This window comes from Pseudophryne corroboree, chromosome 9, assembly GCF_028390025.1.
Source record: "Pseudophryne corroboree isolate aPseCor3 chromosome 9, aPseCor3.hap2, whole genome shotgun sequence".
In the NCBI taxonomy this organism is placed as follows: Eukaryota; Metazoa; Chordata; class Amphibia; order Anura; family Myobatrachidae; genus Pseudophryne; species Pseudophryne corroboree.
This window is the reverse complement of record NC_086452.1, coordinates 29944156-29958230: the sequence shown is the minus strand read 5'-3', so window position 1 is coordinate 29958230 and position 14075 is coordinate 29944156. Positions and strand designations below refer to the sequence as shown.

Below are 14075 nucleotides of genomic sequence, written 5' to 3'. Positions count from 1 at the left end.
TAATGACATGCTTCTAAAATTGAGGTCTCTTACACCTCAGATTGATACAAATAACTGTTCAATTGAGAAAGGACTATAAATACCTCTTCTATTTATAACAGCAAATATTTGTATATGATTACCGCACATGACCGTGGAGTCACTGACGCCGTGTATCTTCTCCCTTAAATCCGTTCCTGCAGTGACTTTCTTGCTGGCTCCTTAATTGGGCTGTGATCTGATGTCCTCTCCTATCGATGCGTCTGTAGAGGGTTTTCAAAAAAGCCTCTCACCATAGTGTTTTGCCGGATCCAATAAGTTTATCATGCCGTTTCACACCGCATCCTCCTGCAGTGAGGAGCTGTGACTGTGGAACACCACGTCCCAGCTGTACGTACGTTTCACAACCGTGCTTGATCACCAGCCTGACGTGCAATCGTATGTGTCCACTATTTGAATCCCCCAGGTCAATCAGCTGTTTTGCGTCCTGTGTAATTAATTACAATGCACTTGTGCTCCTTTCAATTCACTGAATGAAGCTTTGGTTTCAAACTAGTAGGTTGTTTCCTGCCTTATTGCTGATTATGGGCGAGGTATATCGAGCCTTGAAGGGGCAGATTTATCAAAGCTTTGAGAGAGATAATGTTGGAGGAGATATAGGGGTCTATTCATGAAGCAGAGAAGTTGCCCATGGCAACCAATCAGCATTGAAGTAACATTTATAATTTGCATACTATACAACTATAGGTAGCAGCTGATTGGTTGCCATGGGCAACTTCTCCACAGGCTCACTTCTCCACTCTTTTCACTGCTTCATGAATAGACCCCAAAGTACCAAGCAACCAGTTCCTAAGTGTCGTTTTTCAAACACAGCCTGTTATATGAAACGTAAGAGCTGATTGGCTGCTACTTTAACTCTCTCCACTAATTCTTGACACCTCTCACCCTATAAGATGTCAGTACTAATGTCTGAGTAAGTTTGATAGCGCCAGTTGAGTATGTCTTCTGGGAAATTGCTCCTTTGTGGTCGAAAGATGCTTACTTGTACCTGCACAGAATAAGCTAGGGGTGGCGCTGTGTCACTGGAGTTGGAATAATCCAGCCTTACAAACCTAGTTCCCTCTCCTATTAATAAAAGCAGATCTGAAGGGTAATGCGTTTCCCAGTGCAGAATGTGGTGTGGCTAGGTGTATTGCAGAATAACTTGAAGTTAAAGCCGGTTCTGGAAGGTGAGGTGTTAATTTTAAGCAGGGTTGTCCAAGTACGGAGCAACATTTTTCAGTGGAAAATAAACCGTGACCTGGAAAGGACTTAATCTCTGCACGGACATTTGCACTGCTCTGTATGCAGATCTCCGACACAGTGTCTAGAACAAACACGGAAGAATGGAAAATTGCTTCCTTGTCAATATTGATTCTAGCACGGATTGATTAGAGACATGGCTTATTACCGAGCAATAGCGCAGATAGTAGACGTGGCGCCCAAACTGTGCAAGAGCCCAGAACCACAGGACCCCAGTTTGGTCTGCTACTGTGTTTAGTATATTGGGGGTGAGTGTTCTAGAATTCAGTACAAGTAATGCCATACGCCCCTTATCCTCATTTGGAGGGGGAGAGGGTTATTATGCTTTAGGTCATAGGGATAAATATTAGGGGGCCTCATTAGCATGCAGTTGCCTTGCATTGGTTTCAGATGTCTGTAGGTTAATGTGCTATGTCTTTTGGAAGAATATTATATGGGGAAGGTAATCTGATCATCCTTTGGCTAGTATATCCAAGTGTGTGTGTGTGTGTGTGTGTGTGTGTGTGTGTGTGATATCTGTGCAATTGAAATTCAGACCTTTCCACTCCAGGACGCAGCTGCCGGGAAGGCTGTTTGCAGTGTTGGAATGTTTCTCACACTAGATAATGACACTATTAAAGCTCCGTCTGGGAAAATCTAATTGCGGTAGTGTGTTATGGATTTTGGAGCCAGACAGTATTACAGAAACCTTCGTATCTTTCCCCTGCTGCTCTGTATTACATAGAAATGACCTCTCATATTCTACCAAAGAGGCTTGTTGGATTACTAAATTAACTAATGGTCATTGACGAATGGCGAAAGTGTAGAACCGCAGTCATGTGACCCCCAACAATGTGCAGTCATGTGACACCCTTAAATGTTCACCTCAACTGACTGGTGGCGTTGGGTGAATTATGAACATCCTCGTTAAGAGGTGCTCTGGGTACATTATATCGGTATACTCTGCTTTCTAAGAGGGAACCTAAGCTGTGTTCCCCCCCCCCCCCCCCCCCCCCCCATTGCAGAAATACACAACATTCTCTGCTGCCTTTTGAGGTCCCAGGGATCCCCTACTTAGAAAGCAGTGGCTAGGAAACTTGGCAAGAAAAAATGTTTTGCATTATAGGGAATGTGCAGATTTTACAGAAGTTTCTAAAGCCCGTACGTGGGCATGTACCTGGTAATACACTTGGCAAACAGGTGGGTGCGTCCGCACCAGTAGAGACTGTGTCCATGGTTCTTGATGTTCATAAAAGACCCTTACAGAGATCTTTGTGTTCCAGCTCTTGGTGCCATTCCATCCCCGTTTGATTGCTATCTCTGCAACCGGGGATTGAAGACTTTACACCTCCGCATGAAGCAGCATTTCCACAACGCGCTGGCAGCGGCCATGTTTCTGGAGAAAGATCCTCGTGTTGACAAAGTAATCTTCCCAGGTGAGACTTCGACATCCACGAATAGGTAGTGATAGTAGGGCGTCCTGATGATATAGAGACCTCTGTGATCGTAGGGTATCCTGATGATATAGAGACCTCTGTAAATGAGTAATTTAATCATAGGAAGATTTGTATTTCCTGAGAACCACAGATACAATGTAGCTGGACCATCTTGGTACTTTGTTTCAGGTCTGCCTTCTCACCCACAATATGAGCTCACCAAGCGGCAATGCACTGGAGTCCCCGGGATGGTTACTTTCTACATTAAAGGCGGCTTGGAACATGCTACGATCTTCCTCAAGAGTCTGAAGGTAAATAGCATTGGGATACAGGGGTGGCCGTGTAACCGTTCCAGATTTGGCATGTGGAGTGAGCACTGTTAGGTGACGGAGAAGCCCCTGGTGGGAGCCTTTTATTTCATATAGCAGAGGCTACTGGCACCATTTTCACAATGCCGGTATTTATGCATGTAATATATTGTGGTTGGCGTTTGTCACAGCTGCTGAGTTTTCACTCAAATTTTCGAAATTTAGTTTTTAATCTGACTTTTAATTTCCACAGGTGTTTGCACTTGCTGAAAGCCTTGGCGGATATGAAAGTTTGGCTGAGCATCCGTAAGTATATAATTAATATTTTATTGTTTAAAAAAATAAAAAAAATAAACTCTTTGGGAAATCACTAAAGTGGTGAACGTAGAACCCTTGTAGCGTAACCCATAGCAACCAACTACTGACCACATCTATAAAGGGGATACGTACGATTTGCCAGCTGTCATGACAGTGGGATCCCGTCCACCAGAATGCCGGCAGCGGGGTGAGCACTGGAAAGCCCCTTGCGGGCTCACTGCGTTCTCCATGCTGAGGGCACGGTGGATTGCTGCGCTCGCCACAGGTTATATTCTCCCTCTATGGGTGTCATGGACATCCCCTGGTATTGCGACGGCATTTCACCCCCTGTCGTGATTCCGGCGTCTGTATTCCAACTGGCGGTATTGTAACCGCTTCCCCTATGAAGATAAGGAAAGTGTGTGCACTCGGTGAACTTTACTCTCAATACTAGAAACAATGACGACATAAATTATATTTGAAGAAAACCCAGAACAAACGTTAAAATGATTGCTCAAAATAGATTACTAAATAAAAATAACCTGTATAAGGACTGATTATTCAGTAATTCATCTGTTATAGCCACTGTGGGAGGCACTCAATATCCCGGCGCTCTGCATACCGGCGCCGAGATACCGACAACGATTCTCCATCTTGGGGTGTCCACGACACACCTGGAGGGAGAATAAATAGCTGAGCGCGTCACCGTGCCTGCAAGGGGCTCTTTTGCGCTTGCCCCACTACTGGCATTCTGGCGGTCGGGATCCTGGCGACGGTATATCGTAGTACACCCCCCCACTGTAAAATGTCCAATGGCAGACTTACTCTAAGTACTTTTATTGGTGGTGGTGGTTTTTTTTATTTTAAGTATGGCTTTTAATTAGTACTTTATCTAGTACAGTCTTTGAAATATCAGTTAAACCAGGTACACACTAGATCAGTGATCCTTGAACAGGTCATGTTTTCCAGGTCACCTGGCAGGTACACAGGTGTATGACCAACTGTCACATTTTAAAGAGCAACAGATGACCTGGAAAACATGAACTGTGTGGGGTCCTGGGGACCGAGTTTGAGAATCCTTGGTCTATGTACAGTTATCAGGCTGCTCTGCCGATGATTGGCTGAACGGCCTAATAATTGTATAGAGTGTATGCTTCAGCGTTGGCCAATAATCGGCTTTAAACGCTCCTGCAATGGTCAGATCGGGAGGATCTGATGGGCTGTACATAGTATCTCAGCCCCCAGACCCCATTGACATCTGTAGGCCGCAAACACTGAGCTAGTAATTGCCCAGGGCATACGGGTGTGCGCCAATCTGATCGCTCTGTCGGGTCAGGATTTTTATCGAATCTAAAGAATTTATCTGCAGGTGTATAACTGGCATTACAAGCTGATTGGCTGCTTTGGGAAACTTCTCCACTTTTTCTCTCTCCAAGGCTTGATACAGCTCCCCTATTGAGAGAGGATGATCACTGAGTGCACATAGGATAAATTCTTCTTTTCTATTTGTTAGTGCATGCACTTACTTCTCTGTACTCCTCCAGCCAGTGAGAAACGTTGTGTATAACTAACCTCGGTTATTATATAATTAGTAATGGATGAGAAAAGTTTGCAGGCTTTTTTTCTCCATATCATGTGGGGGTGTATAGAACTTTTATTCTTGTCCTGTGTGGATTGTGCACCCCAGGTGACAATAGGCCGCTATACGGTTGCGTCATTGTCCCCTTCATTACGGTAATAAATAAGCCCCTTGTATCGGCAAGCATTGGTACCCAAGCTGGTAGGTATGGATTAGCACATAGGGAGTTTCTTGTCCTATATGGGGCCTTGTGAGACTTGCAGGTGCGTTGGCGCAAAATGTAAGGGCCAGATGCCATCTAGATATGGTTTATGTACGCCGGGGAAAGGGTTACTGACAGAAGATTTTACACTTTTATTTGAAGTGTAGAAAAAATACTTTGACATGTTCAAGAGCCGCACAAACCATTGCGTTGTGTTCTTGTTAATCAATTGGCTCGGCGCCTGCTGCCGAAGGCCGGCCGCCTCTCTTACAATCAGTGCAGAGTATTCCCGTTATTATACAATTATTTGTTCTTCGTATATAAGGAACAGCACAATCCACTTTGTGAGAACTCCTAATTACGGTCCTTGTGAGGTTAGGCCGCCACTGATTAATGGGCGTTTTATACAGATATGACATCTCATTTGCACCATACTCTATATGGAGTTATAAATGAGCTTTTCAATTTGTTTAACTTGAGTTCTGCTTTGAATGCAGAGACGTTCTAGATGTGCAGGGCCGGGGTAAACCATGTAATTACCTGCTTGGGAGCATAAATAAAATAAGTGGTTTCAGTCTATGCGTTTCTAGAGGGGTCTGTGCCTTAGGGGTTGATGAATCAAATAAAATGATAGGTAGCAGCTGATTGGTTGCATTTCCACTTCTCCTCCTTTTCTCTGACGTCCTAGTGGATGCTGGGACTCCGTCAGGACCATGGGGAATAGCGGCTCCGCAGGAGACAGGGCACAAAATTTAAAAGTTTGACCACTAGGTGGTGTGTACTGGCTCCTCCCCCTATGACCCTCCTCCAAGCCTCAGTTAGGTTTTTGTGCCCGTCCGAGCAGGGTGCAATCTAGGTGGCTCTCCTAAAGAGCTGCTTAGAAAAAGTTTGTTAGGTTTTTTTATTTTCAGTGAGTCCTGCTGGCAACAGGCTCACTGCAACGAGGGACTTAGGGGAGAAGAAGTGAACTCACCTGCGTGCAGGATGGATTTGCTTCTTAGGCTACTGGACACTAGCTCCAGAGGGACGATCACAGGTACAGCCTGGATGGGTCACCGGAGCCGCGCCGCCGACCCCCTTGCAGATGCCGAATAGAGAAGAGGTCCAGAAACCGGCGGCAGAAGAAGTCTCAGTCTTCATGAGGTAGCGCACAGCACTGCAGCTGTGCGCCATTGCTCTCCGCACACTTCACACCAGCGGTCACTGAGGGTGCAGGGCGCTGGGGGGGGGGCGCCCTGGGCAGCAATGTAATATACCTATTCTGGCTAAAATATATCACATATAGCCCCTGGGGCTATATGGATGTATTTAACCCCTGCCAGGTTCCAAAAAAACCGGGAGAAGAAGCCCGCCGAAAAGGGGGCGGGGCCTATTCTCCTCAGCACACAGCGCCATTTTCCTGCCCAGCTCCGCTGCGAGGAAGGCTCCCAGGACTCTCCCCTGCACTGCACTACAGAAACAGGGTAAAAACAGAGAGGGGGGGCACTTATTGGCGATATTTATAATATTTGAGCTGCTATAAAGGGAACACACTTATTAAGGTTGTCCCTATATATATTTATAGCGCTTGGGTGTGTGCTGGCAAACTCTCCCTCTGTCTCCCCAAAGGGCTAGTGGGGTCCTGTCTTCTATCAGAGCATTCCCTGTGTGTCTGCTGTGTCGGTACGTGTGTGTCGACATGTATGAGGACGATGTTGGCGTGGAGGCGGAGCAATTGCCTGTAATGGTGATGTCACCCCCTAGGGAGTCGACACCAGAATGGATGGCTTTGTTTATGGAATTACGGGATAGTGTCAGCACGCTACAAAAGTCGGTAGACGACATGAGACAGCCGGCAAACCAGTTAGTACCTGTCCAGGCGTCTCAGACACCGTCAGGGGCTGTAAAACGCCCTTTACCTCAGTCGGTCGACACAGACCCAGACACTGACACTGAATCCAGTGTCGACGGTGAAGAAACAAACGTATTTTCCAGTAGGGCCACACGTTATATGATCACGGCAATGAAGGAGGCTTTGCATATCTCTGATACTGCAAGTACCACAAAAAGGGGTATTATGTGGGGTGTGAAAAAACTACCGATATTTTTTCCTGAATCAGAGGAACTGAATGAAGTGTGTGATGAAGCGTGGGTTACCCCAGATAGAAAACTGCTAATTTCAAAGAAGTTACTGGCATTATACCCTTTCCCGCCAGAGGTTAGGGCACGCTGGGAAACACCTCCTAGGGTGGATAAGGCGCTCACACGCTTATCAAAGCAAGTGGCGTTACCGTCTCCTGATACGGCCGCCCTCAAGGATCCAGCTGATAGGAGGCTGGAGAATACATTAAAAAGTATATACACACACATACGGGTGTTATACTGAGACCAGCAATCGCCTCAGCCTGGATGTGCAGTGCTGGCGTGGCTTGGTCGGAGTCACTGTCTGAAAATATTGATACCCTGGATAGGGACAGTATTTTACTGACTATAGAGCAGTTAAAGGATGCATTTCTTTATATGCGAGATGCACAGAGAGATATTTGCACTCTGGCGTCAAGAGTAAGTGCGATGTCCATATCTGCCAGAAGAAGTTTATGGACGCGCCAGTGGTCAGGTGATGCGGATTCCAAACGACATATGGAAGTATTGCCGTATAAGGGGGAGGAATTATTTGGGGTCGGTCTATCGGATCTGGTGGCCACGGCAACGGCCGGAAAATCCACCTTTTTACCCCAGGTCACCTCCCAGCAGAAAAAGCCGCAGGCTTTTCAGCCGCAGTCCTTTCGTTCCTATAAGAACAAACGAGCAAAAGGACATTCTTATTTGCCCCGAGGCAAAGGAAAGGGTAAGAGACTGCAACAAGCAGCTCCTTCCCAGGAGCAGAAGCCCTCCCCGGCTTCTACAAAGGCGTCCGCATGACGCTGGGACCTTACAAGCAGACTCCGGGGCGGTGGGGGGTCGCCTCAAACATTTCAGCGCACAGTGGGCTCACTCGCAGGTGGACCCCTGGATCCTGCAGGTAGTATCTCAGGGTTACAGGTTGGAATTCGAGAAGTCCCCTCCTCGCCGTTTCCTAAAGTCTGCTTTGCCAACGTCTCCCTCCGACAGGGCGACGGTATTGGAGGCCATTCACAAGCTGTATTCTCAGCAGGTGATAGTCAAGGTACCCCTCCTACAACAGGGACAGGGGTATTACTCCACGCTATTTGTGGTACCGAAGCCGGACGGCTCGGTAAGACCGATTCTAAATCTAAAATCTCTGAACCTGTACATACAAAAATTCAAGTTCAAGATGGAGTCACTCAGAGCAGTGATAGCGAATCTGGAAGAGGGGATTTTATGGTGTCCTTGGACATCAAGGATGCTTACCTTCATGTTCCAATTTGTCCTTCACACCAAGGGTACCTCAGGTTCGTGGTCCAAAACGGTCATTATCAGTTTCAGACGCTGCCGTTTGGATTGTCCACGGCACCCCGGGTCTTTACCAAGGTAATGGCCGAAATGATGATCCTTCTTCGAAGAGAAGGCGTCTTAATTATCCCTTACTTGGACGATCTCCTGATAAGGGCAAGATCCAGAGAACAGCTGGAGGTCGGAGTAGCACTAACCCAAGTAGTGCTCCAACAACACGGGTGGATTCTGAATTTTCCAAAATCCCAACTGATCCCGACGACACGTCTGTTGTTCCTAGGGATGATTCTGGACACTGTTCAGAAAAAGGTATTTCTTCCGGAGGAGAAAGCCAGGGAGTTATCCGATCTAGTCAGGAACCTCCTAAAACCAGGAAAAGTATCTGTGCATCAATGCACAAGAGTCCTGGGAAAAATGGTAGCTTCTTACGAAACGATTCCATTCGGCAGATTCCATGCACGAACTTTTCAGTGGGATCTGCTGGACAAATGGTCCGGATCGTATCTGCAGATGCATCAGCGGATAAAATTGTCCACAAGGACAAGAGTGTCTCTGCTATGGTGGTTGCAGAGTGCTCATCTGTTAGAGGGCCGCAGATTCGGCATACAGAACTGGGTCCTAGTGACCACGGATGCCAGCCTGAGAGGCTGGGGAGCGGTCACACGGGGAAGAAACTTCCAGGGCGTGTGGTCAAGCCTGGAGACGTCTCTTCACATAAATATACTGGAGCTAAGAGCAATCTACAATGCTCTAAGCCTGGCAAAACCTCTGCTTCAGGGTCAGCCGGTGTTGATTCAGTCGGACAACATCACGGCAGTCGCCCACGTAAACAGACAGGGCGGCACAAGAAGCAGGAGGGCAATGGCAGAAGCTGCAAGGATTCTCCGCTGGGCAGAAAATCATGTGTTAGCACTGTCAGCTGTGTTCATCCCGGGAGTGGACAACTGGGAAACAGACTTCCTCAGCAGACACGATCTGCACCCGGGAGAGTGGGGACTTCATCCAGAAGTCTTCCACATGATTGTGGTCCATTGGGAAAGACCAATGGTGGACATGATGGCGTCCCGCCTCAACAAAAAACTGGACAGGTATTGCGCCAGGTCAAGAGACCCTCAGGCAATAGCTGTAGACGCTCTGGTAACACCATGGGTGTACCAGTCAGTGTATGTGTTTCCTCCTCTGCCTCTCATACCAAAAGTACTGAGAATTATACGGCAAAGGGGAGTAAGAACGATACTCGTGGCTCCGGATTGGCCAAGAAGAACTTGGTACCCGGAACTTCAGGAGATGCTCACGGAAGATCCGTGGCCTCTACCTCTAAGACGGGACCTGCTTCAGCAGGGACCGTGTCTATTCCAAGATTTACCGCGGCTGCGTTTGACGGCATGGCGGTTGAACGCCGAATCCTAAGGGAAAAAGGCATTCCGGAAGAGGTCATCCCTACCCTGGTAAAGGCCAGGAAGGAGGTGACTGCACAACATTATCACCGCATTTGGAGAAAATATGTTGCGTGGTGTGAGGCCAGGAAGGCCCCGACGGAGGAATTTCATTTGGGTCGATTCCTACATTTCCTGCAAACAGGATTGTCTATGGGCCTCAAATTAGGGTCCATTAAGGTTCAAATTTCGGCCCTGTCGATTTTCTTCCAGAAAGAATTGGCTTCAGTTCCTGAAGTCCAGACTTTTGTAAAAGGAGTACTACATATACAGCCCCCGGTTGTGCCCCCAGTGGCACCGTGGGATCTTAATGTAGTTTTGGATTTTCTCAAATCCCATTGGTTTGAGCCACTCAAATCGGTGGATTTGAAATATCTTACATGGAAAGTAACCATGCTACTGGCCCTGGCTTCAGCCAGGAGAGTGTCAGAATTGGCGGCTTTATCGTATAAAAGCCCATATCTGATTTTCCATTCTGACAGGGCAGAACTGCGGACGCGTCCTCACTTTCTGCCTAAGGTGGTTTCAGCGTTTCACCTGAACCAGCCTATTGTGGTGCCTGCGGCTACTAGCGATTTGGAGGATTCCAAGTTGCTGGACGTTGTCAGAGCATTGAAAATATATATTCACAAGGCCCATTCCACAAGGAAGGTGGGCTCATCTTGGGCGGCTGCCCGAGGGGTCTCGGCATTACAACTCTGCCGAGCAGCTACGTGGTCAGGGGAGAACACGTTTGTAAAATTCTACAAATTTGATACCCTGGCTAAGGAGGACCTGGAGTTCTCTCATTCGGTGCTGCAGAGTCATCCGCACTCTCCCGCCCGTTTGGGAGCTTTGGTATAATCCCCATGGTCCTGACGGAGTCCCAGCATCCACTAGGACGTCAGAGAAAATAAGATTTTACTTACCGATAAATCTATTTCTCGTAGTCCGTAGTGGATGCTGGGCGCCCATCCCAAGTGCGGATTGTCTGCAATACTTGTACATAGTTATTGTTACAAAAAAATCGGGTTGTTCTTGTTGTGAGCCGTCTGTTCAGAGGCTCCTACGTTGTCATACTGTTAACTGGGTTCAGATCACAAGTTGTACGGTGTGATTGGTGTGGCTGGTATGAGTCTTACCCGGGATTCAAAATCCTTCCTTATTGTGTACGCTCGTCCGGGCACAGTATCCTAACTGAGGCTTGGAGGAGGGTCATAGGGGGAGGAGCCAGTACACACCACCTAGTGGTCAAACTTTTAAATTTTGTGCCCTGTCTCCTGCGGAGCCGCTATTCCCCATGGTCCTGACGGAGTCCCAGCATCCACTACGGACTACGAGAAATAGATTTATCGGTAAGTAAAATCTTATTTTTTTTTTTTTTTTTTTTCCACTGAATAGATCAACCCCTTAATTACTCAGGTTTTACACGGGCTACAGCAACAAGCAAGAAAGTAGTCCCTTACTTTATTAACATCGAACCTATGCAACATGATACATATATATTTGCAAATATTACAAGTTGCTTCCATTAACTCGCTCTGTAATACATGGCTCATTAACTCTTACAACAGGGCTACAAGCCATCCGGACATATAAGAGATAAATGTAGTTAATACGAGCTATTGCTCTACAGTCCCGTTGCCTTTGACAACCGTTAATGCTTGTGGCCTGTGATGCTGCAGTAATGATATTAGTTATTGCAGGGACAGGTATGTGGTTAGAGGATATAAGAGCCGGTATCTATAACATCCCGTTGCAGGGAGCTGATAACCTATGTAATCATCTACCTGGGGTTTATTTCTTGTGTAGGGTGATTATGACTCACGCCTCGGTGCCTGAAGAGGACCGCGTGCTCCTGAACATCAGCGACAGCCTTATCCGGCTTTCCATTGGGTTAGAGGACACGGAGGATATCATAGAGGATTTGGATCAAGCCTTGAGGGTCGTGGTGAGTATTGCTGAGAGTGACTCTGCAAATAATTTGTTTTATCCTCTTCCAGTGATGCATTACCCTTGCAATAGGCCTCTATGATGTTCTGTTCACCTTTACCACATCCTCAGATCCACTAGTAGTGACGCCATTTCATTCACCTATTTTGATTGGGTGTTTGAAAGCACTTTGTACGGTATCTGTTTTTCAGTGTTGGCATCGTTCTGTGGTTGTGTAATATAGAGCATTGTTCCCCGCCCATTTTTCAAAGAGGGAGATGAGGTGTACATAAACATTTATAGAACACCTATGTTTTCAGAACACTCCGAGAAAATTAATTTGGACACCAATTTTCTTATACCACCTATTGGTGGTCTCACCTCTTCTTTACATGTCTTTGTCATTCAGTTACATTATCCTTAAAGCGCACATTTCTTAGCAGTCAACCCCCAATACCTCTCACATTGACAGGCACCTTCAGTCACCCCCCCCCCCCCCCCTTTATTTAAGGCACACATTTCAATTTTCTGTCATAAACTGGACTCAAACCCATGACGTAGTGCATTGCAGTCGAGTTTGCTCCTATATAGGAACCCTGCAAATTCGAACTAATTTTATGTAGTGTGTAGCCACACATCTAATCCCTGCAGCCACACACTGCTCAGCTGCAATGGGTTTCAATTGTAATAGGTGATGGGTTCAAGTCCCGGCTAAGACATTTCAAGAGTTTCTTGAAATGTGTCCATTAAATAAGGATGCTTTGGGATGGAAAGGGCGGGTGAGCCGGCCGTGAAGGTGGGGCGGCCACGAGATGCCAGGGATCAAAAAAGAGGGACCTACAAGTGATTAAGCAATGAAAACAGTAAATTGACAGGTGCCACTGAACATTGGCCCTCATTCCGAGTTGTTAGCTCGCTAGCTGCTTTTAGCAGCAGTGCAAACGCTAGGCCGCCGCCCACTGGGAGTGTATCTTAGCAGAAGTGCGAACGAAAGGATCGCAGCGCTGCTACAAAAAAATTGTGCAGTTTCAGAGTAGCTCGAGAACTACTCCTAGCTAGTGATCACTTCAGTCTGTTTAGTTCCTGTTTTGATGTCACAAACACGCCCTGCGTTCGGCCAGCCACTCCCCCGTTTCCCCAGGCACGCCTGCGTTTGTATCTGACACGCCTGCGTTTTTCAGCACACTCCCGGAAAACGGTCAGTTACCACCCAGAAACGCCCCTTTCCTGTCAATCACTCACCGATCAGCAGTGCGACTGAAAAGCATCGCTAGACCTTGTGTAAAACTGCATCGGCTTTTGTGAAAGTTTGTCGCGCGTGCCATATGCATGCGCAGAAATGCAGAATTTTAGCCTGATCTCTGCGCTGTGAACGGCAGCTAGCGATCAACTCGGAATGACCCCCATTGTCCCTTTCTGCACCCTACTTAAGGCCTTGTTTGCACATAGATTCTGCAGCAGAGGCTCATCCTAAGGAACCATCGACTACTCTAAAATGGATGGTACTTGCAGAATATTGTAGAAATCACTAGCGCTGGAGCCAATTCCCGGAGATTTGTACATGTGCCGTATTGTGATCTCCGTGTTCTAGAAGGTTTTAAGTTAGGTGCTTCAAATTGCATAAACACTCTGATGTTTTGCACTATGTAATATTTACATATTTAGTGATATGACTGAACATTTGCATAAATGTTCTAGCAAGTATGAAGTACGGGGTAGACAAGCAGCTGAGAACGCTTTAATATCCTCAGCCCGTTCTCATAGCCTGTGGGTGGACCATCCTGTTTCCCTTCGCAGTATGCTTTATGGCTCTACATACAGATGTAGGAAATTTTAATAATGAATAAATTGTAATTTAGGCCTGGAGGCGCCAATTGGCAAACTCCCTGGAATAATCTCAGATGCTGCCAGTGATATTTATACGTGCTGCCTTTTCACACCCACTCAGAGAAATCCCTTTAGAACAGTGTTTATGTATGGTCCTCCGGTACCGCTGCGTCTGTCTCTTCCAAATCTCTGCTATGTCGCACAGGAGGATTAATGGCTCCAGGGTTTGCAGTAATTACTTCAGTCATAATACACTACTTTTATAACATCTGTAGTATAATTAACTTTTATGTAGGGCTGCACTGTTGGCATAACTGTTAGCATTATTGTTTCATAGCGTGAGGGTCATGGGTTTGTTTTCCGCCATGACTCTGTATGGAGTTTGTATGTGCTTCTTTGGGTTTACGCCCATAATCCAAATATATA

At 46.7% G+C, this 14075-nt stretch overlaps 1 protein-coding gene across 1 annotated transcript in view; it reads left to right on the top strand.

Moving 5' to 3' along the window:
* The window catches only part of CTH (cystathionine gamma-lyase), a 42513-nt gene that overhangs the window by 15072 nt on the left and 13366 nt on the right, over positions 1-14075 (top strand). The window contains exons 8-11 of the mRNA XM_063939097.1: positions 2544-2696; positions 2886-3007; positions 3258-3310; positions 11703-11841. Coding sequence (XP_063795167.1) covers positions 2544-2696; positions 2886-3007; positions 3258-3310; positions 11703-11841 — 467 coding nt within the window. The remainder of the gene's footprint in view (positions 1-2543; positions 2697-2885; positions 3008-3257; positions 3311-11702; positions 11842-14075) is intronic.